The sequence below is a fragment of the Phacochoerus africanus genome, chromosome 13, assembly GCF_016906955.1.
Source record: "Phacochoerus africanus isolate WHEZ1 chromosome 13, ROS_Pafr_v1, whole genome shotgun sequence".
In the NCBI taxonomy this organism is placed as follows: Eukaryota; Metazoa; Chordata; class Mammalia; order Artiodactyla; family Suidae; genus Phacochoerus; species Phacochoerus africanus.
Window position 1 is genome coordinate 6,506,597 of NC_062556.1, and position 22,800 is coordinate 6,529,396.

At 47.2% G+C, this 22,800-nt stretch overlaps 1 protein-coding gene across 4 annotated transcripts in view; it reads left to right on the plus strand.

Moving 5' to 3' along the window:
* Positions 1 to 22,800, plus strand: part of MTUS2 (microtubule associated scaffold protein 2) — a 478,717-nt gene that overhangs the window by 446,438 nt on the left and 9,479 nt on the right. For all 4 annotated transcript variants that reach the window (XM_047755832.1, XM_047755833.1, XM_047755831.1 and 1 more), the window contains 4 exons: positions 1,367 to 1,472; positions 4,257 to 4,330; positions 17,471 to 17,569; positions 18,598 to 18,717. In XM_047755832.1, coding sequence (XP_047611788.1) covers positions 1,367 to 1,472; positions 4,257 to 4,330; positions 17,471 to 17,569; positions 18,598 to 18,717 — 399 coding nt within the window. The remainder of the gene's footprint in view (positions 1 to 1,366; positions 1,473 to 4,256; positions 4,331 to 17,470; positions 17,570 to 18,597; positions 18,718 to 22,800) is intronic.

Here is a 22,800-nt window from a genome sequence, read left to right on the forward strand (position 1 = left end):
CAGCGGGCTCCCTGTGTGGTGAAGAGGGCTTCTTCCCTGCAGGTCAGAGATCACCCTGGGAATCATCCCCAGAGAAACAAGACCGTCTGATACCTGCGTGTAAAGAACTGGTCCCCCAAGAGCAGTCGGGCCTGGCCAGGGTCCTGGTTCAGTGTTGTTCAGATGCCAGGTTTTGACACCTTAGCAGGTTTTGAACTGAATTTAGTGGTCTCTAACTAGCATTTTGGGAAAAAAAAAAACTTAAAAGCCAGATGATTGCGGGTAATAAGGGAAAGTGTTGATTTGTGAAACTGGTTTCACACCCTTGCCCGTGTAGGCGTGTGTGTGTGTGTGTGTGTGTGTGTGTGTGAGAGAGAATGAGGACATGGTGTTTTGATGCTGGGTCACTGACAGAGAATTTGGAAAGGCATCATTCTGGTTTGCTAGCATGGGGAGAGGTCGTTTTATGCAGTGACTCCTAGAAGTCATACATTTGAAGCAAAAATAACAACCACCCCAACAAAAGTCGCAAAAGCGGTAAACGTGGCAGGTGTGTCATGGGGACGGAGGTCAGGAAGGTGAAAATAATAACTCCAGGGCTGGCCACCCTGCTTGTGATTAAGCTTCTGAGGATGTACCTTCAGCCAGAGAAACAGCAGGTCCCACAGCCTGCGCAGGCGAGACCCACATTGGAGGGCAAGTTCACGGCTCCGACAGGTGCTGTGAGCACGCACAGACCTGCCCGCTTGCCTTGGGGCTTTCAGGCTCCTTGGGCACTAGTTGCTGATGGTGCAGGGGAGGCAGCAGAGGTGTGTTTGAGAATCAGGCAGCCCTGGGCTGACAGCTGGCTCTGACACTTACTAGCCCCTGGGCAGAACACTCCAGACCTCCCTAAGCCTCAGTTTCCTCATCTGGGAGATGGACATAAAAACATTTACTTTTCAGCTGGGAGGCTTGAGAGCGGGTAGCTTAATAAAACTTTAATTCCCTTCAGGTACACAGACCACCTGCTAGGGGACCCGTTTATTTCCTCACTTCGTCACAGAGTGTTCGGTGGAAGGGGAGGCCATGGGGTGGGTGGCGAAAGGCAGGGCAGTTAAGAGGTGGCCTGGGCAGCCACCCCACCTTTCTAGGAGTTGCTGCCTCCTGCGTGAACAGATGGGGGGCGGCAGCGACTTCCCTGTGCCGTCTCCCCTCCCCCATCCCACCCCCAGTCCCCTGAGCCCTGGGCTCCCGGGTCATCACTGGATGCTGGGGGCTCTCCTGCACAGCGTCCTGCCATTGGCGTCTGGGCCGCTGTGCATTCCCCCTCTGTGCTCCGTGCAGTGAGGGCACGGCCGCCCCCCGCCCCAGCTCTCCGCGTCACCAGCGCTGTCATCTCCTGCAGGTGGAGGACATCACCGCCAGCCACGAGGCTGCTCTCCTAGAGATGGAAAACAGCCACACGGTCGCCATCGCGATCCTGCAGGATGACCACGACCACAAGGTCCAAGGTAGCCACCAGCTGCAGGGCGGGCGTGCGTGCGTGCAACAAATTCGAGGGGCTCCCCTTCCCCCTCCTCTTTCCTTTCCTCCTTCCTTTCCTCCCTGGCATGTCCTCTGTGGGAAGAAGAGGGAGAGATCTTGGATCTGGGGAACCACTTCTCTCCTCTGAAGCCCGTGCTCTCAGCCCTGCCTGGGTACTGGGATCCCTGGGGAGCCCTGATCCCACTGCAGGCTCTTGTGTAGCTGGTCCTGAGTGTGGCCTGGACATCAAGACTTGTTAGAACTTGCAGGCAGTTCCAGCGGGTAGCCAAGCTTGAGAACTACTCTTCTACACCCCTGGGAATAGTATGGAGTTCCCTGGTGGCCTAGGGGTTAAGGATCTAGCATTGTCACTGCGGTGGCTGGGCTTCTGTACCTGGCCTGGGAACTTCCACATGCCATGGGTGTGGCCAAAAAATAAATAACAAATAAAGTAGGTGTAGAAATCTCAGGCTTCATCTTGTTTTGGGGCCTTGTAATTGCCACGTGTGTGGTGGCATCAGGGCCACGCCAGCATCTGATTAGGCCTGGCTCTCCACCTCGCCCTCATGGCCCTCACTCACCCTGGGCTTCAGCGGGGACTCAGGACCTTTCCCTTTACATTTTGTGTAACTCTGAATTACCTGGCTACGTAGGCTCTTATGGGAGTCATCACAATGGCAACAGCATTCACTGAGCGCTACTAAAATTTTGATTCTGCGAAAGAAGTTTTTGCACTTGACGCTGCCTTGATGCTGATGTGCAGCATTGACTTGTCAATGTCCCCTTTCCTTACTACCCCACCCCTGTCGGCTGCTTGTTAAAGTGTATAAAAGCAATAAGTTTAACAATAGGTTAATGAATTTTAAAAATTTGCGAATTTACATCCGACTTTTTTTCTTAGCCTTAAGATAGTCTTTGTAAACAACAAGGCCCACTGTGCAATAAATCAATATCAGTGTTCTTGCCCCCGACCCCCACCCCCCCATCCCCACCCCAAGCACCAGCCCCACCTTCTCTGTACGGAAAAGTCCAAGCTGGCGACAAGGGAGAGGGGTTGTCCTGAGAGTGTCTCTCACACTTATGGTGGCCCTTCCCGCCCTCGGCTGCACGTCGGAACCACCTGGGGCGTGTTTTAAAAATCCCGTTGTGTTGATCCCACAACAGAAGTTCTGATTTAATTGTGCCAGGGGTGAAGCCCAGGCATCAGGACGGTCTAAAGGCCCCACGTGATTCTAATATGTAGCAAAACTGGAGCGTCGCTGACTTGGGGCACAGTTTGAAGCATGTCGTGACCTTAAAACGATGTAATGCATTGTGGGCACAGAGACAGCCACTCTGGTCTGTGCCATCGCCAGAACAGATACTGACTTTTCTTTGCTCGTGGGATCATCTGAAAATGCCCAAACACCTCTCCTTCTGCTGCAGGAAAATGGTCTCAGGCGAGGCACTGGGAATGGAAATGTTAGAATGAGGACTGCCTTTTGTTACTAGATCTTTCTAGAAATAGACCTAGGAGGTTTTTCCCATTAATGAAGTCTCGCTTAGATGCCACATCCCGGGCCTTTGAATTATATATAAGTGAAGAAAATGTAGTGGTAGCTAAAAAATTAATTATTATGGTCAGAATAATGGCCTATTAAAGGGAATCATTTCGACAAAAGCAGGTAGACCAGAAGGCCACATGGTTTTCTGTCAATGAAATAAGTACAAACTTTTTTTCTTCCAAATGCAGATTTCAGCTATAACAACTAGATTTCTTAGAGATTTTGACCCTCAATAGTTAAAAGATTTGGGTTAATGGAAACCACAAAGCTTTTCTTAACCGCAGCTCACGCCACCCAAAATGCCAGTGGCTGATCTCCAGGACTCTCCTGTGCTAAGCATGTGACCCAGGCGGTTAATGAGACTTGATAGCATGAGAACAAATGGCTTGTGTAGCCAGAAAGCCAGAACGAGATGGGCTTCACCCGGCTCATAAGACGATTCCCATCCGGAGAAAAATAGGATCCTTTTGCTTAATAACTAACATGACATCTCTTTCTGCCGAACTTGCAAACTGTCCCTGGAGTGACTCTTCACAGAACAGAGTTGCTCCAAAGTCTCCATGGGGAACCAGCCCCCTTGGACCTCCCTCTGTCCGGGTGTCAGAACGTCCACTCTTGGCTCCAGCAAATCCTAGCGATCTGTGGTTTCCAGAGTGTGGCCCAGAGGCCACCAGGGTGACCTTGCAGGCGCAGCCCTGGGCCCCATCGCCCATCCCCTCTCCAGCAAGCCCACCCTCTGCTCTCCTTGAAGGGCTCCCTGCTTCAGCTCCGGGTTGCTGCTTCTTGGTGGAAAGCAAAGTGCTGCGGGAGAGACGCACATGGAGAGTTCACGTTAATGATTCAGTGGTTTTATCCTTAGGGAAAGGTAGAGAATGAATGAGTGCTGCAGCGGAGAACCGACGGGGCCAGGAGGGTGGTGGACCTGCGTACAGAAATGAGTGTGTGTGCACGTGTGTGAGCGTGTGTGCACGTGTACTTGTGCTCTGTCTGCTTCCCTCCCACCTTTCTTTCCTCTTCCCCCTCCCTTTCTCATATTCCCCCCTCATTCTTTTTCTTCTCGCCTAAATAACATGGCTTACAATTTCAGACTAACGAGAGGTCTCGCTGGCTTATGTCTGCTGGGTCCTGGGGCCCTCACCCCCGCCCCTTTCTCAATCTGGTGAAAGAATCTTGTTTGATCCTTTGCCAAAGAAAGATCATCTTAACAATTTGATATCTTCTCTCCAGAATTGATATCTACCCACGAGCTTGAAAAGAAAGAATTGGAAGAGAATTTTGAAAAGCTGCGGCTGTCATTACAGGTTAGTATTTCCTTTCACTCAGTTAATCCTGTCCACATGCATTTAGCCAGCGCCTCCAGTGCCCGGCCGGTGGCTAAGCGTTGGAACAGGGTGGTGACCAGACCCCCCTCCCTGCCCTTGAGGCATGTGCGGTCTGCTCAGAGCTGTGACACCAAGAGTGACAGGCCAGCGTGGCAGGACACATGCTTGCACGGAATGAACTGTAGCCTCAGTGCCGCGGGAGTCCTGAGAGATGGTGCTCCGCCTGCTGTGCTCAGAGGAGTAACGTAGCTCTGTTTGGGGAAAGTGTGGAATTGGGGAGCAGAGCCTTCTAGGCAGAAGGATGGGGTCAGGAGAGGCATGTGGGGTGGAAGGCCCAGGATGTGTTCTAGGAATTGCAAAAGCAACTTTCCTCACCCGGACATGTGTAAGATGTAAAAAGATTTCTCGGGGTCCCATGGGCAGCCTACGCCAGGTGTGGCTCTCAAATGCCAGGGGCTCTGCCTGGCTTCCTTCTGCCTTCCAAGGGGAGAGGTAGGGATCTCCCAGATCACGTGCCTCTCTCCCCCTGCCATCCGCAAAAGCCAGCTGCTTTTGCGAAAAGATGTTACCTGCCCCTACTCCAGGGAAGGCTGGCCGCCCTGCTTCCACCCCCAGCCGTGGATCTCCTAGTCGCAGAAAGATGGTCTTTAAACAGCAGGAACACTCACTCTGGAAATCTGGAAGGTGATTACTCTCCATGGTGCAGCTTTGATGGCTCACTGTCCCTGGCAGTGTTCCTTTCACAGAGCCTGCCCTGCCGAGAAAAGGCTTGAGCAGGGGGTTCCCACTGTGGCTCAGCAGCAGTGAACATGACTAGTATGGATGAGGATGTGGGTTTGAGCCCTGGCCTTGCTCAGTGGGTTAAGGATGTGGTGTTGCTGTGAGCTGTCTGTCATGTAGGTCACAGATGTGACTCAGGTCCTACATTGCTGTGGCTGTGGCCTAGGCCAGCAGCTGCAGCTCTGATTTGACCCCTAGCCTGGGAACTTCCATATACTGCACGTGTGGCCCTAAAAAGTAAAAATAATAATAATAATGAAATAATAATAGAGGATTATGGAGTGTCACACTAGTCAGTGTACTAGTCAAGAAAATTTAAATGTGAAACTACCTGCTTCAAGCCCATCACCAATCTGTCAGTCCATTGTCCATCAATCTATCCATCCATTTATAGACAGATGGATGATTTAGCAAGAGAAACAGATTTAGGGTAAAAGATTTGAGTTGGAGGTTTTTTAAATTTTTTTGAATAATTATTATTTTTTCCATTATAGCTGGTTTACAGTATTCTGTCAATTTTTTACTCTTCAGCAAGGTGACCCAGTCACACGTGCCTGTATACATTCTTTTTTCTCACATTAGCATGCTCCATCGTAAGTGACTAGATATAGTTCCCAGTGCTATAGAGCAGGATCTCATCGCTTATCCATTTAAAAGGCAATAGTTTGCATCTATTAACCCCAAATTCCCAGTCCCTCCCACTCCCTCCCCCTCCCCCTTGGCAACCACAAGTCTGTTCTCCATGTCCATGATTTTCTTTTCTGTGGGAAGGTTCATTTGTGCCGTATATCAGAATCCAGATATAAGTGATATCATGTGGTATTTGTCTTTCTGACTTACTTCACTTGGTATGAGAGTCTCTAGTTCCATCCACGTTTCTTTTGTTCTTTTTTATGGCTGAGTAGTATTCCATTGTGTTAAATATACCACTTCTTAATCCAGTCATTGTCGTGGACATTTAGGTTGTTCCATGTCTTGGCTATTGTGAATAGTGCTGCAGTGAACACACAGGTACATGTGTCTTTTTCAAGGAAAGTTTTGTCTGGATGTATGTCCAAGAGTGGGATTTCTGGGTCAAATGGTAGTTCTATGTATAAGGTACCTCCATACTTTTTGCATAGTGGTTGTACCAATTTACATTCCCACCAACAGTGCAGGAGGGTTCCCTTTTCTTTACACCCTCTTCAGCATTTGTTATTTGTGGACTTAATTAATGATGGCCATTCCGATGGTTGTGAGGTAGTACCTCATGTAAGTTTTGATTTGCATCTCTCTAATAATCAGTGACGTTGAGCATTTTTTTATGTGCTTGTTGGCCATCTATGTATCTTCTTTGAAGAAATGTCTATTCAGGTCTTTTGCCCATTTTTCAGTTGGGTTGTTTGCTTTTTTGCTTTTGAATTGATTAAGTTGTTTGTATAGCTTAGAGATTAAGACCATCATTTGAAACTATTTTCTCCCATTCTGTAAATTGTCTTTTTTTTTTTTTTCAATGGTTTCCTTTGCTGTGCAAAAGCTTGTCAGTTTCATTAGGTCCCATTGGTTTATTTTTGCTTTTATTTCTGTTGCCTTGGGAGGCTGACCTGAGAAAACATTTGTAAGGTTGATAGATGGGATTCCCATTGTGGCTCAGTGGTTAGTGAACCTGACTAGCATCCATGAGGATGCTGATTCAAATCCTGGCCTTGCTCAGTGGGCTAAGGATCCGGTGTTGCTGTGAGCTGCGGTGTAGGTCAGAGACGCTGCACAGATCCTGTGTTGCTGTGGCTCTGGTGTAGGCTGGTGGCTACAGTTCTCATTGGACCTCTAGCCTGGGAACCTCCATGTGCCATGGGTGTGGCCCTAAAAGACAAAAAGACAAAAAAAAAAAAGTTGATGTCAGAGAATGTTTTTGCCTGTGTTCTCTTCCAGTTGACATCTTACATTTAAGTCTTTAAGCCATTTTGAGTTTATTTTTGTGCATGGTGTGAGGGTGTGTTCCAGTTTCATTGATTTGCATGCAGCTGTCCAGTTTTCCCAGCACCACTTGCTGAAAAGACTGTGTTTTTCCAATTTTATATTCTTGCCTCCTTTGTCGAAGATTAACTGACCATAGGTGTCTGGGTTTATTTCCGGATTCTCTGCTCTGTTCCATTGGTCTGTATGTCTCTTTTGGTACCAGTACCACACTGTCTTGATTACTGTGGCTTTGTAATATTGCTTGAAGTCTGGGAGAGTGCTGCCTCCTGCTTGGTTTTCATTCCTCAGGATGGCTTTGGCAATTCTGGGTCTTTTGTGGTTCCATATAAATTTGTGGATAGTTTGTTATACTTCTGTGAAAAATGTCATGGGTAATTAGATAGGGATTGCATTAAATCTGGATTGTTTTGGGTAGTATGGCCATTTTTACAATATTAATTTTTCCAACCCAGGAGCATGGAGTATCTTTCCATTTCTTAGCATCATCTTTAATTTCCTTGATTAATGTTTTATAGTTCTCAGCATAAAAGTCTTTCACCTCCTTAGGTTTATTCCCAGGTATTTGATTTTGGGGGGTGCAATTTTAAAAGGTATTGTGTTTTTGCATTCCTTTTCTGTATTTCATTGTTAGTATACAGAAATGGGACTAATTTCTGAGTGTTAATCTTATATCCTGCTACTTCACTGAATTTGTTGATCAGTCCGAGTAGTTTTTAGGTTGAGTCCTCAGGGTTTTTTTGTGTATAGAATCATGTCATCTGCATACAGTGACAGTTTTACCTCTTCTCTTCCAATTTGGATGCCTTTTCTTTCTTTTGTTTGTCTGATTGCTGTGGCCAGGACTTCCAATACTGTGTTGAATAACTGTAGTGAGAGTGTGCATCCTTGTCTTGCTCCAGATTTTAGTGAGAAAGCTTTCAGCTTTTCTCCATTGAGTATTATATTTGCTGTGGGTTTGTCATAAATGGCTTTTATTATGTCAAGGTATGTTCCCTCTCTACCCCCTTTGGAAGTTTTTATCATGAATGGATGTTGGACTCTGTCAAGTGCTTTTTCTACTTCTGTTGAGATGATCATGTGATTTTTGACTTTTGTTAATGTGGTGTATGACGTTGATTGGTTTGCGTATGTTGAACCATCCCTGTGAACCTAGGATGAATCCCACTTGGTCATGGTGTATGATATTTTTTATATGTTGGATTCAGTTGACTAAACTTTTGTTGAGAATTTTTGTGTCTGTATTCATCAAAGATAGTGGCTTATAGTTTTCTTTTTTGGTAGTATCTTTGTCTGGTTTGGGAATTAGGGTGATGGTAGCATCATAGAATGTCTTTGGGAGTGTTGCTTTTTCTTCAACCTTTTGGAAAAGTTCAAGGAGGATGGGTATAAGTTCCTCTTTGTATGTTTGGTAGAATTCACTTGTGATGCCATCTGGTCCTGGACTTCTATTTGTAGGGAGTGTTTTTATGACATAGTCAATTTAATTTCTAGTGATCGGTCTATTCAGTTGATCAATTTCTTCTTGATTCAGATTTGGCAGGCTGTAAGTCTCTAGAAAGTTGTCCATTTCTTCCAGGTTGTCAAATTTGTTCACGTGCAATTGTTCATAGTATTATCTCACGGTTTTTGTATTTCTGCAATATCCATTGTGATTTCTCCTTTTTCATTTCTTATTTTGTTTATTTGGGTTTTTCCTCTCCTCTTCGTAGTGAGTCTGGCCAGAAGTTTGTCAATTTTGTTTACTTTTTCAAAGAACCAGGTCTTGGTTTTATTGATTTTTTTTTATACCGTTTTTTGAATCTCTATATTACTGATTTCCTCTCTGATCTTTATGATTTCCTTCCTGCTGCCGACTTTAGGTTTTGTTTGTTCTTTTTCTAATTCATTTAGGTGGTAGGTTATCAATTTGAGATTTTTCTTCTGTTTTGAGAAAGGCCTGTATTGCTATGAATTTCCCTCTGAGCTGCATCCCGTAGATTTTGAGTGGTTGTGTCTTCATTATCATTTGTTTCGAGGTATTTTTTTAATTTCCTTCTTGATTTCCTCATTGACCCATTGGTTTTTTAGCAGCATGTTGTTTAGTCTCCATGTAGTTACTTTGTTCTCATTTCTTTTCCTGTGGTTGATTTCTAGCTTCATGCCACTGTGGTCAGAGGAGATACTTGAAATGATTTCTATACTCTTAAATTTGTTGAGATTAGCTTTGTGCCCCCGTATGTGATTGATCCTTGAGAATGTTCCATGTGAACTTGAGAAGAATATATATTCTGCTTTTTTTGGATATAATGTCCTGAAAATGTCAAGTCTAGTTTTTCTGTTGTGTCATTTAGAATCTCAGTTGCTTTATTGATTTTCTATCTAGAGGATCTGTCCATTGATGTGAGTGGTGCTAAAGTCGCCTACTATGTCTGTATTCTCACCAATTTCTCCTTTTATGTCTGTTAGTATTTGTTGTGGGTATCTGGGTGCTCCTATATCAGGGGCATATATATTGATGATTGTAATATCCTCTTCTTGAATGGATCCTTTTACCATTAAATAGTGTCCTTCTTTGTCTTTCTTTATGGCCTTCATTTTAAAGTCTGTTCTGTCTGATATGAGTATTGCATCTCCTGCTTTGCTGTCTTGTCTGTTGGCATGAAATATCTTTTCCCATTCCCTCACTTTCAATCTATATGTGTCCTTTGCCCTAAGGTGAGTCTCTTATAGACAGCAGATTGTAGGTTTTTGCTTTTTTATCCAAACTGCCCTCTGTGTCTTTTGGTTGGAGCATTCAGTCCATTGACATTTAAGGTAATTGTTGATAGACATGTGTATATTGCCATTTCAAACCTTGCTTTCCAGTTGATTCTATGTTTCTCTTTTCTTCCTTTCTTTTTTCAGTTGGGTGGTTTCCATTTGTTTTATGCTTGAGTACTTTTCTTTTTAGCTTCTGTGAATGTAACATTCGGTTTTGATTTGTGGTTGCCCTGTTTTTTAAGTATGTTAACCCCTTCCTGTATCTGCTTGCTTCAGCCTGATAATCATAGAGGCTCAAACACATTATATTAACAAAATTCCATATTGTCTTAACTTTCCTTCCCCGCATTCTGTGATTCTGAAGTCCTTTTTTTAACATCTTCATGTTGTCCCTTTGCTGTTCCTTGTGTTTATCATGGCTTTGATAGTAGTTTTTTTTTTTCCTCTTTTAGATCTGTATGCTGGCTTATTTAAGTGATTGCTTTCCAATTGTGGTTTCCTCCATTCTGTTTCTTCTCACTTTTTTAATTTAGAGAAGCCCTTTCAGTATTTCTTTTAGAATGGGTTTAGTATTGCTGTACCCTGTTAGCTTTTGCTTGTTGGAGAAATTCTTTATTTCCCCTCCTATTTTATTTATTTATTTATTTATTTGTTTTTTTTTGGGGGGGGGCGCACCCACGGCATATGGAGGTTCCCAGGCTAGGGGTCAAATCAGAGCTGTGGCTGCCAGCCTACACCACAGCCACAGCAACTCAGGATCCGAGCCACATCTGCAACCTACGTCACAGCTCAGGCAGTGACAGATCCTTAACCCACTGGGTGAGGCCAGGAATCGAAACCACAACCACATGATTCCTATAGTTGGATTTGTTTCCACTGAGCCATGGTGGGAATTCCTCCCCTCCTATTTTAAGTGATATTCTTGCTGGACAGAGTACTCTAGGCTGCAGATTTTTTCTTTTCAAAAACTTTAAATATATCTTGCCATTCCCTCCTGGCTTGTAGTGTTTCTGTAGAGAAATCAGCTGATAGCCGTATGGGGGTTCCCTTATAATTAATGCTTTGCTTTTCTCTTGCTGCCTTTAGAATCCTCTCTTTAACTTTTGCCATTTTTATTATAACATGTCTTGGTGTGGGCCTGTTTGGGTTCAACTTATTTGGGGCCCCCTGTGCTTTCTGTATCTTGATATCAGTTTCCTTTAGATTTGGGACATTTTCAGACATAATTTCTTCAAATATATTTTCAATCCCCTTTTCTTTTTCCTCTCCTTCTGGAATTCCCATTATGTGTAGACTGGCCTGCTTTGTATTCTCCCATAGATCTCTTATATTGCTTTCGTGTTTTTTCATTTGGTTTTCTGTCTGCTGTCCTGAGTGGGTCATTTCCATTATTCTATCTTCCGAGTCACTAATTTGTTCCTCTGCATCATTCATTCTGCTCTTTAGTGCCTTGAGCTGACTTGGCGTCTCTGCAAATGAATTTTCGAATTCTTCTATGTTCCTCCTTATGTTTTCTAGTTCCTTTCTAAAGGAATCTGCAATACTGTTCATATCCGCTCTTAATTCCTTGATATTCAGCCTTAATTCCTTCAGTATTTTCACCGTCTCCCTTTTGAACTCAATGTCTGTCCGACTGCAGAGGTCCATTTCATTGCTTGCTGCTTCTGGTGAATTCTCTTGTTCTTTTAACTGGGAATGGTTTCTGAGCTTCTTCATCTTGCTTATGTTTTTCTTTTTCTGTAAGTTCAGGGAAGCCAACCTGTAGTCTTGGAGGGCTACTTCTATGTAAGAGCACCTCCTTGTATTTTGTGGGGGGTAACTATTTATTTTTGGTGTGGGAGTTTGAATATTTGCTGCCTTTCTTTGGTGTGAGCAGGCTGTTATTCCCCAGGGTGCTGAGTGTGTTTCCAGGGAGAAGGAGGCAGTGGGTAGGGCTAGTCGGCAGTGCCTGGTTGCTGGGCTCTTCACAGCAGCAAGGACCTGCAGGAAGGTGGCACAGGCTACTCCTCGTTACAGGGCCCAGGGAAGTGGGAATGAGGCTTGGGCAGATTTACAAGGTGCCAGAGCATCTGGCAGTGGCAGCAGCAGGGCGTGTGAGTTCCCAGGGGAGTGAGAGCAACGAGAGGTAGTGTTTGATTACAGTGCCCTCCTCTGACGTGACTGGAGCCACAAGTGGTGGCTGTTCAGGGACCCCTAGTGATAGCGGGCCAGGCCTACTTCTGGAGTCAGTGACAACTGCAGTGGTTTGCCCCCGCCACCTGCAGGCCATGCAGGAAGCACCCTGTCTCAGCCCCCACAGGAGGTGCTGCACGGGCTGCTCCTCGTTGCAGGATGCTGGGAACGGACAGAGATCAAGCGTGTGGGCACTGCCCCCGAGCGTTCAGCAGTGGCAGCAGCAGGGCCAGTGTGCTCCCAGGGTTGTGAGAGCAACAACCCTCCTCTGGTGCCCTTGAGGTGACTGGGGCCGCAAATGGTGGCTGTTCAGGGACCCCTAGTGATAGCGGGCCAGGCCTACTTCTGGAGTCAGTGACAACTGCAGTGGTTTGCCCCCGCCACCTGCAGGCCATGCAGGAAGCACCCTGTCTCAGCCCCCACAGGAGGTGCTCACGGGCTGCTCCTCGTTGCAGGATGCTGGGAAGGGACAGAGATCAAGCGTGTGGGCACTGCCCCCGAGCGTTCAGCAGTGGCAGCAGCAGGGCCAGTGTGCTCCCAGGGTTGTGAGAGCAACAACCCTCCTCTGGTGCCCTTGAGGTGACTGGGGCCGCAAATGGTGGCTGTTCAGGGACCCCTAGTGGTGGCGGGCCACACCCACCCCTGAAGTCAGAGATGACGGCGGTGGTTTGCCCTGGACGCCTGTAGACCATGCAAGAAGCACCCATCCTGCTTAGCCCGCGCAGGAGGTGCTGTACCCGCTGCTCCTAGTTGTAGGGTCTTGGAAAGAGACAGTGATCAAGCATCTGGGTGCTGCCCAGAGCGTGTGGCAGTGGCAGTGGTAGGGCGGGTGTGTTCCTGGAGGGGGTGAGAGCAACAAGAGGTGGTGTTCCAGGGCAGTGGCCTCCTCTGTGGTGCCCTCTGAGGTGGTTGGGGCTGCCAGTGGTTCTTGTTCAGGGATCCCCAGCGGCAGTGGTCCACGGCCACCTCTGGAGTCAGAGATAACGGCGGTGGTTTGCCTCCGCCACCTGCAGACCGCACAAGAAGCACCCATCCTGCTTAGCCTACGCAGGAGGTGCTGTACCAGCTGCTCCTAGTTGTAGGGTCTTGGAAAGAGACAGTGATCAAGCATCTGGGTGCTGCCCAGAGCGTGTGGCAGTGGCAGTGGTAGGGCGGGTGTGTTCCTGGAGGGGGTGAGAGCAACAGTGTGTGCTGCTTGGTTGCTGTGCCTTTTTTTTTTTTTTTTTTTGCTGACCCGAGGTTTTTGGGGCCACAGGAGGAGCCCACTCACAGGCCCCCAGTGGTGGCAGGTCACGCCTCCCTCTGGCCTCCAAGATGACTGCCATGGTTTGTCCCTGCCACCTGTAGATCACACAAGAGGCACCACATCTCACTTAGCCCCCCACTGCCCTTAGCCCACGCAAGAGGTGCCCAGCCACCTGTAGCCCAAGCAAGTGACTCCTTGCTTCCCAAAGCCTGTGCCAGAGGCGTCCCCACATGGGCGTGCACAGGGAGCTTCCTATGCGCCCGCCCTTCTCCTCTCCTCTCCCCATGAATGGAGGCTTGCCTCTCCTGTGGGCCCAGACCTCCTCCCGGGTTCCCTCTGGCGTGGCGTCCCACTCCCCTGCCCGTGGCACAGCGCGCCTTAGCCCCTCAGGCTGTCCCCACACAGCCACCCCCAGTCCACTCCCCGGGACTCACCTCCGGAGCCTGAGTCTCAGCGCCCAGCCGCCGCCCGAGCATCTCAGGCTGTGGTTTCCGGGGAGGTGGGGCCGATGATCTGGGCGGCTCTCCATCGAGTCTGTCCTCAGTCCGGCTGTGGTGCTTTTCTCGGTGACTCTGAGGTCCCCCCGTCTTGGCCGAGCTCCCCGTTGGTTAGGTGGCTTCCCAGGGTGTGGGTTCCCTTTCTCCTTCGCGGCTCCCCTCGGGAACGCGAGTCCCGTCCTGATTCCTTCTCTCTCTCTCTTGTTCTACTCAGTTAATGTCAAGAGTTTCTTGCTCTTTTTGGAGGCTGAAGTTCTCCTGCCAGCGTTCAGTGGATGCTCTGTGCGAGGTGTTTTACGTGTAGCTGTGTTTTCTTGATGTGTTTGTGGGAGAAAGTGAGCCCGACCTCTTACTCCTCTGCCTTCGTGATCCCCTTCTCAGAGTTTGGGTTTTAAATCCCCACCCTACTTCCTCCTAATGGCTTTGAGGTCTTGGACAGTTACATAAGGGGAAACCTTAGTTTACTCACCTGTAAAATGGGAATAATGTTCCCTTAAGGTGTGAGCAGCTTAAGGGAAATAACATGTCTGTCAATGAAAAAATTAATAATATAAGAATGAAATGGAGAATTTCATTCGAGCAATCTTGAGGATTAGAACCCAGGAAACAGTCTTTATGTGGTGTATGTATACACAATGGAACACTACTCAGCCATAAAAAAGAACAAAGTCTTGCCATTTGCAGCAACACGGATGGACTTGGAGGGCATTCTGCTAAGTGAAATAAGTCAGAGAAAGACAAATACTGCATGATGTCACTTATATGTGAGAGCTAGAAAATACAAGAAACGGGGAGTTCCCGTCATGGCGCAGTGGTTAACAAATCCGACTAGGAACCATGAGGTTGCGGGTTCGATCCCTGCCCTTGCTCAGTGGGTTGATGATCTGGTGAGCTGTGGTGTAGGTCGCAGACGCAGCTCAGATCCTGTGTTGCTCTGGCTCTGGCGTAGGCTGGTGGCTACAGCTCCGATTCGACCCCTAGCCTGGGAACCTCCATATGCCGCGGGAGCGGCCCAAGAAATAGCAAAAAGACAAAAAAAAAAAAAAGAAAATACAAGAAACGGGTGTATACCATAACAAAAAAGCAGCAGATTTACAGACACAGAGAACAAACTAGTGGTTGCCAGTGGCGGGGGTGGGGGCAAGGGGAAAAGACAGGGATGGGGAGTGGGAGGTGCAAACTGTTGGGTATAATACAGGCTCAGGTGTGTATATTGCACAACATGGGGAGCAGAGCCAATATTTTGTGATAACTGGAAATGGAAAGTAATCTTTTAAGATTGTATTTAAACTAAAAAGAAAAAACTTAAAAAGAAAGAAAGCTCTGAAGACTGTTCCACCTTTTAGAGGCCAAAGCCCAATTACATAAATTTTGGAGACAAAGGGTCTTACCTCAAAATAACACACTGACAGCTTACATGGTGCAGCAGGGCGAGTCGTGGGGCACCGTGACCCGTTGCAGGATGGAGAAAGGAGTGTTGTCTCCTAGGAGTTACCTTGCTGGTGCCAGGAGAAAATGGCTTTTGCGGGTGTGAGGGGGGAGCAGGCATTCCTGAGTCTTCTAAAGGGATTTAGTTAGTGTATAATGCAGAGGCACAATGCAGACTAAGGTGGGGCAGCGGCCCAAATGGGTAGGGAAAGCATCCGATGTTTAAGGATGTTCTTGTCCTGCCTTATCAATGATGGCATTTCATCACGGGTACAGTATATAGAGCACAGGGCGGCAGCAGCTCTGTTAAAATAGTTACATTTCTCAGGACCAGGATTGTTAGCAAGCCATGAGGTCACTCCGAGGGGCCCATGCCCAGCCATGTCACCACCTGGGGGGGTCTGTGCTCTTACCTTGACATAAAGGAGCCAACCCAAGTCGAAGAACAGTCTGTTTGCTGGGTACCACGTGAGCCAGTGGACCTGTCTTGAGTAACACTCAATAAGGCAGAAAATCCCTAGTGTGCCATCTGAGATGCCGCCTGGGTGGTCTTTGCAGAGTTTTTCATTGTTTTGTTTTCTAATGGAGAAGAGACTTCATTACGGAGGAATGTGTGTTCTGATGAGGCTTGGCGGAGGGGTCCTGGGATGCTCCAGTCGTTTTTCTAGTCCGGTTCCTGACGCAGGGCGGCAGTGCGTCGCGGGCGTTCCGGGGCCCTGCGGGCTGCCCCGGCCGTGATTTCCACGGGCCAGCTCTTGAGCTTTCAAATGCCCACTGACACTACCTTGCCCTCAGGCACCAGCGTTTGCATTTAATGACACTGCGGCGGGGGGGGGGGGGGGGGGGGCTTTTATTTCTTAGCAATTAAATGGAAATAATTGGAAACAGAGAGAAGGAAAAGGAACCCACCAAGGATGGTCTGCAAACCAGGTTCTCTGTGATAAGAAAGCGGTCAGGCCGGAGCTCTGTGTGCACGTCCATCATGTGCAACCGCGGGAGGGCGGGGGGGGGGGCGGTTCTCACGCCAGAGGAGTTCAGGGAAGCACCAGCCCCTCTGCGCCAATGTTACCGTCACGTGGGGTGGGGAGCCTGGCTGGGAGCCAGGCATCGTCTCCTCCCTCTGCTCCGGCACCAAGAGGAGGCCCGGTGCCCTCTGCTGCCTGCTGCCATCAGTCAGGGCTGGGGCTGCGGGGAGGGGGCTCAGCATGGTGGCATCTGCCCTGGCGTCCAGGGTCGGGGCACCGGCCTCCTCCCCACATGCCTTCACTCTTTACACTTTCACACAGGGGGTGGCCAGGTGGCCAGCTGATGCTGGTGGCCAGGAGGGTTCTTTGAGTGGCAGAGAGGGTCTGAACAGGAGAGACTCCGCTCATCTGGCAGCTCATGCCAGAGACTCGCTGCCCAGCGTGGCTGGGGGGCAGGGGTGGTGGAGCCAGGAAGGAGAGGGAGCTGGGGATGAAGGCAGAGCGGAGATGTCGGATGGGGTGGGGCCAGCGAGATAAGAAGAGCTGATGCCAAGGACGTGAGGCTGGCAGGCATCACTTCACCTGAGGGCCCGGGGTTCTGTGTGGTAGAGACGGTTCAGGCTGGCACTTTAGAAAGCGCCCCCAGACTCCAGCCTGAGGGCAAGTGAGTTACCAGGTCCAGGAAAAAGTCAGCAAGTGGCCTGACCCCGGCTGGAGGGAGCAGGATCAGGCCTGTGGGTCCAGGGACATGAAGGAGGCAGATCCTTCAGGACCTGGTGTCCCGGTGTTTAGTGATGGGGGAGGGGCTCAGGCAGGGATGGAGTCAAGGCCGGTTTGCTAGTTTCTGGCTTGAACTTGACAAATGAGGACCCTTCTTTCTTGCGATGCTTTAATTGTTCCTCCTGAAGTCAGGTAGAGGCCCCCGGACTAGACCCCCCCTGCTCATGGTCTGCCTTCATAACATTGGTTACAACATTTATTAGCTGCCTCTGCTTCTAAACTTCTCGGGGGGGGGGGGGGGGACGGTCAGGGTTGGGTTGGGGGGGACAGTGTTCTCACCCCAGGAGGCACTCAGGGCCAGGCTGCCCGCTCTGGTCCCCCACCCCCAACGCACAGTTCATCTGTCGGCGTGTTCGTGCCCCTTTCTGGACAAGGCCCCAAGACGGGGCGAACCGGGGCTTTTGGGGGCTCTGGCTCCAGCATGCGATGCCCTTTTGGTGGCACCAGTGGAGGGCCCCTGACCTGAAGAGCAGGCGGGGCGGCTGGCGCCGGTGTCCCGGGGGGGGCAGTGTGCGCAGGGGGCCGAGCTGGACGTCTGGCGCGCTACTTGCAGGACCAGGTGGACACACTGACCTTCCAGAGCCAGTCTCTGCGGGACCGAGCCAGACGCTTCGAGGAGGCCTTGAGGAGGAACACTGAAGAGCAGCTGGAGGTACCGTGTGCCTGGCCTCCCTGCCCCAGCCCACCCAGTGGCTCTGCTGCACCCCAGGTCACCCCAAAACCTGGGTCCCTGTCTGATGGGATGCCAGAGCGTCAGGGCCTCTTGGGATTTTTAAACAGGGGCCTGTCAGCACCTCTCCTGAGTCAGGACAGCTGTGGGTTCTCCAGCTCCCTGATGGTCTTGCCACATTCAATACGGCTGGACAGCCACTGTCCCTGAGCTCCTGTGACCACCACGCTGGGCCCAGCACTGCCCCCTGTGCCCACTGGCACCCCATCCCCCTCTCCCCCAACCCCCACTCCACAGGGAGGCATCGCTGAAGCCTCAGTTTGTAATCTGAGGGGTTTTTTGGCCCAGAAAAGTTGGCAAAATTCTTTCCCTCTGATGTAGGGTTGCCAGATAAAATACACGACAGCCAGTTAAATGTGAATTACAGATAAGTGTTTTTAGTAACAAGCACGTCTCGTGCAGTACCTACACTACAAAAAAAAGTTGTTCATGTGAAATTCAGACCTAACCAAACATCCTATCTTTTGATTTGTTACATCCAGCAACCTTACTGTAATGCTCCTTTTTCTAAAATGCCTTTTCTGCTCTTCAAACCACTTGGCTCATTTCTATGCGGGGGCGGGGGCGGGGCTCTCCCCACCTGGCTGTTGAGTCAGGGAGCCTGAGCGAATGTTAAAGCCGATGCTGCATTTACTTTTCTGACCCGCTAAGGTCCCTTCAGGGGAAGAGGCTGGTACTGTCCTGCCCTCCATCCCCAGCACCCCGCCTTTCAGGGAGCGACGGCTTCATCTCTCCTGCTCCCCGAGGAGCTGGATTTTGAGTGGTGCTCCCCGTGGAAACCTGGGGCCATCTTATCAGGGAAAGCTGTAGGCATCCCCGCCGCCTTTGGCTCCCTCTCCCTGGTGCCTGTGGGGAAGCTTGTTACCGAGGACCGGATTTCACTGCTCGCCGGTGAGGGCTGCGCTGTGCCGGGACCTCTGCCAAGCAGTTCCTTGCTCTCTGTTCTGCAGATCGCGCTGGCTCCTTATCAGCACTTGGAAGAAGACATGAAGAGCCTGAGGCAGGTATTAGAAATGAAGAATCAGCAAATTCACCAGCAGGAAAAGAAGATTATGGAGCTGGAAAAGCTGGTGAGTCAGTCTCTTACCTTGGGAGGCCCGGTAAACCTGCACATGCCACCAGCATGCATGTCTGCATAGCAGCATTGGGGGGGGGGGGGGCCTCACCTGTCCAGTGCTCACACCAGAGCAGAAAATGCCACAGCCGAGTCTCCAGGCCTTTCTTAGGAAGCCAGGAGTTCTCTTAAGGACTCTCAGAGGTGGCCTCACTTGCATAAATAAACCTGGAGCCCAGCTGATCCCCTGCCCACATGGCTGTGAAGTGCTGGTTCCTCACTGCTCCCCGGGAAGATGTGTGGTGAGCTGGCAGCTTTTTGTTGTTGTTGTTGTTGTTTTACTCAATGAATTTTATTACGTTTATAGTTGTACAATGATCATCACAACCCAATTTTATAGCATTTCTGTCCCAAACCCTCAATGAATCCCCCCACCCCCCAACCTGTCTCATTTGGAAACCGTGTTTTTCAAAGTCAGTGAGTCAGTATCTGTCTGCAAAGTTCATTGTGCCCCTTTTTTAGATTCCACACGTAAGTGACAGCATTTGATGTGGGTGTCTCACTGTCTGACCTCACTTAGCATGATAATTTCTAGGTCCATCCATGTTGCTGCAAATGCAGTTATTTCGTTCCTTTTAATGGCTGAGTAATATTCCATTGTGCATATGTACCACATCTTCTGGATCCACTCCTCTGTCCATGGACGTTTAGGTTGTTTCCATGTCTAGGCTATTGTATAGAGTGTTGCAATGAACACTGGAGTACATGTATCTTTTCAAGTCATGGTTTTCTCTGGATAGATGCCTAGGAGTGGGATTGCTGGATCAAACGGTAAGTCTATTTTTAGTTTTCTGAGGAATCTCCATACTGTTTGCTACAGAGGTTGCACCAATTTACATTCCCACCAACAGTGTAATAGGGTTACTTTTTCTCCATACCCTCTCCAGCACTTACTGTTTGTAGACTTTTTGATGATGGCCATTCTGGCTGGTGTAAGGTGTTACTTCATCGTGGTTTTGATTTGCACTTCTCTAATAATGAGTGATGTTGAACATCTTTTCATGTGTTTTTTGGCCACCTGTGTGTCTTCTTTGGAGAACTGTCTGTTTAGATCTGCCCATTTTTTGATGGAGTTGTTCGGTTTTTTCTTGGTATTGAGCTGTAGGAGGTGTTTATAGATTTTGGAGATTAATCCCTTGTCAGTCACTTTATTTGCAAATATTTTCTCCCATTCTGTGGGTTGTCTTTGTGTTTTGTTTAGGGTTTCCTTTGCTGTGCAGAAACTTTTAAGTTTAATCAAGTCCCGTTTATTTATTTTTGTTTTTATTGTCATTACTCTAAGAGGTGGATCTGAGAAGATGTTGCTGTTGTTTATGTCAGAGAGTGTTTGGCCTATGTTTTCCTCTAAGAGTTTTATAGTGTCTGGTCTTATATCTAGGTCTTTAATCCATTTGGAGTTTATTTTTGTGTATGGTGTTAGGAAGTGTTCTAATTTCATTCTTTTCCATGTGGCTGTCCAGTTTTCCCAGCACCACTTATTGAAGGGGCTGCCTTTTCTCCATTGTATATTCTTGCCTCCTTTATTGTAGATTAATTGTAGGTGCTTGGGTTTAATTCTGGGCTTTCTATGCTATTGCACTGATCTATATTTCTGTGTTTGTGCCAGTACCACATGGTTTTGATGACGGTAGCTTTGTTGTATTGTCCGAAGGCAGAGAGCCTGATTCCTCCAGCTCCATTTTTCTTTCTCAGGATGTCTTTGGCTATTCTGGGTCTTTTGTGCTTCCAAACAAACTTAAAATATTTTATTCGAGTTCTGTGAAAAATGTCCTTGGTAATTTGATAGGTACTGCATTGAATCTGTAGATTGCCTTGGGTAGTATAGTCATTTTGATAATATTGATTCTTCCAATCCAAGAGCATGGTATGTCTTTTCATCTGCTTGTGTCATCTTTGATTTCTTTCATCAGAGTCTTATAGTTTTCAGAGGACAGGTCTTTTGTCTCTCTAGGTAGGTTTACTCCTAGATAATTTTTTCTTCTGGATGTGATGGTAAATGGAATTGTTTCCCTAATTTCTCTTTCTGATCTTTCATTGTTAGTATATAGAAATGAGGTTGATTTCTCTGAATTAATTTTGTATCCTGTGATTTTGCCAAATTCAGTGATGAGCTCTAACAGTTTTCTGGTAGAGGCTTCAGGTATAGTATCATGTCATCTGCAAATAGTGATAGTTTTACTTCTTTCCAATTTGGATTCCTTTTATTTCTTTTACTTCTCTGCTGTGGCTAGGACTTCCAAGCTATGTTGAATAGTAGTGGTGAGAGTGGACATCCTTGTCTTGTTCCTGATCTCAACAGGAATTCTTTCAGCTTTTCACCATTAAGAATGATGTACGCTGTGGGTTTGTTATATATGGCCTTTATCATGTTGAGGTAGGTTCCCTCTATGCCCACTTTTTGAAGGGTTTTTATCAGAAATGGGTGTTGGATTTTTGTCAAAGGCTTTTTTTCTTCGTCTATTAAGAGGATCATATGGTTTTTATTCTTCAGTTTGTTAATGTGGTGTATCACACTGATGGATTTGTGGGTATTGAAGAACCCTTGCATCCCTGGGGTAAATCCCACTTGATCTTGATGTACAATCCTTTTGATGTATTGTTGGATTCGGTTTGCTAGTATTTTGTTCAGGATTTTTGCATCTGTGTTCATCAGTGAAATTAGCCTGTAATTTTCTTTTTTTGTGGTATCTTTGTCTGCTTTTGGGATCAGGGTGATGGTGGCCTCATAGAATGAGTTTGGGAGTATCCCTTTCTCTGCAATTTTTTGGAATAGTTTCAGGATAGGTGTTAGCTCTTCTCTAAATGTTTGATAGAATTAGCCTGTGAAGCCATCTGGTCCTGGACTACTGTTTGTTGGAAGTTTTTTAATCACAGTTTTAATTTCAGTACTTGAGATTGGTTGCTTCGTCTTTTCTATTTCTTGGTTTAGTCTTGGAAGATTGTACTTTTTTAAGAATTTGTCCATTTCTTCTAGGTTTTCCATTTTATTGGCATACAGTTGCATGTAGTTGTCTCTTATGATCCTTTGTATTTCTATGATGTCTATTGTAACTTCTTTTTCATTTCTAATTTTATTGATTTGAGTCCTTTCTTTTTGATAAGTCTTGCTAAGGGTTTATTAATTTTGTTGACCTTTTCAGAGAACTAGCTTTCAGTTTCATTGATCTTTTCTATGGTTTTCCTCATTTCTATTTCATTTATTTCTGCTCTGATCTTTATGATTTCTTTCCTTTTGCTAATTTCAGGTCTTGTCCTTCTCTCTCTAGCTGCTTTAGACGTAACATTAGGTTGTTTATTTGTGCTTTTTCTTGTTTCCTGAGGTAAGCTTGTATTGCTATAAACTTCCCTCTTAGGGCTGCTTTTGCTGCATCCCATAGGTTTTGGAGTGTTGTACATTTGTTACTTGCTTCTAGGTATTTTTTAATTTCCTTTTTGACTTCTTCAGTGATCCATTGGCTGTTTAAACAACATGCTACTAGTCTCCACGTGTTTGTGTATTTTGCAGCTTTTTTCTTCTGGTTGATTTCCAGTCATATAGTGTTGTGGTCAGAAAAGATGCTTGGTATGATTTCAGTTTTCTTAAAGTTACTGAGGCTTGCTTTGTGGCCCAGAATATGCTCAATCTTAAAGAATGTTCGGTGTGCACTTGAGAAGAATGTGTATACTGATGATTTTGGATGGATGTCCTATAAATATCTATTAAGTCTCTCTGGTCTAATGCTTCATTCAGGGCTTGTGTTTCCTTATTGATATTCTTGCTGGATGATCTGTCCATTGCTATAAATGGGGTGTTAAAGTCCCCCACTAGTAATGCGTTATTGTCAATTTGTCCTTTTAAGGTTGTTAGCAGTTTGTCTTATATATTGTGGTGAGCCTATGTTGGATGCATAAATATTTTAAACTGTTACACCTTTTTCTTGGATTGATCCTTTGATCATTATGTAATGTCCTTCCTTGTCTCTTAAAGTATTCTTCATTTTAAGGTCTATTTTGTCTGATACGAGTATTGCTACTCCAGCTTTCTTTTGGTTCTGTTTGC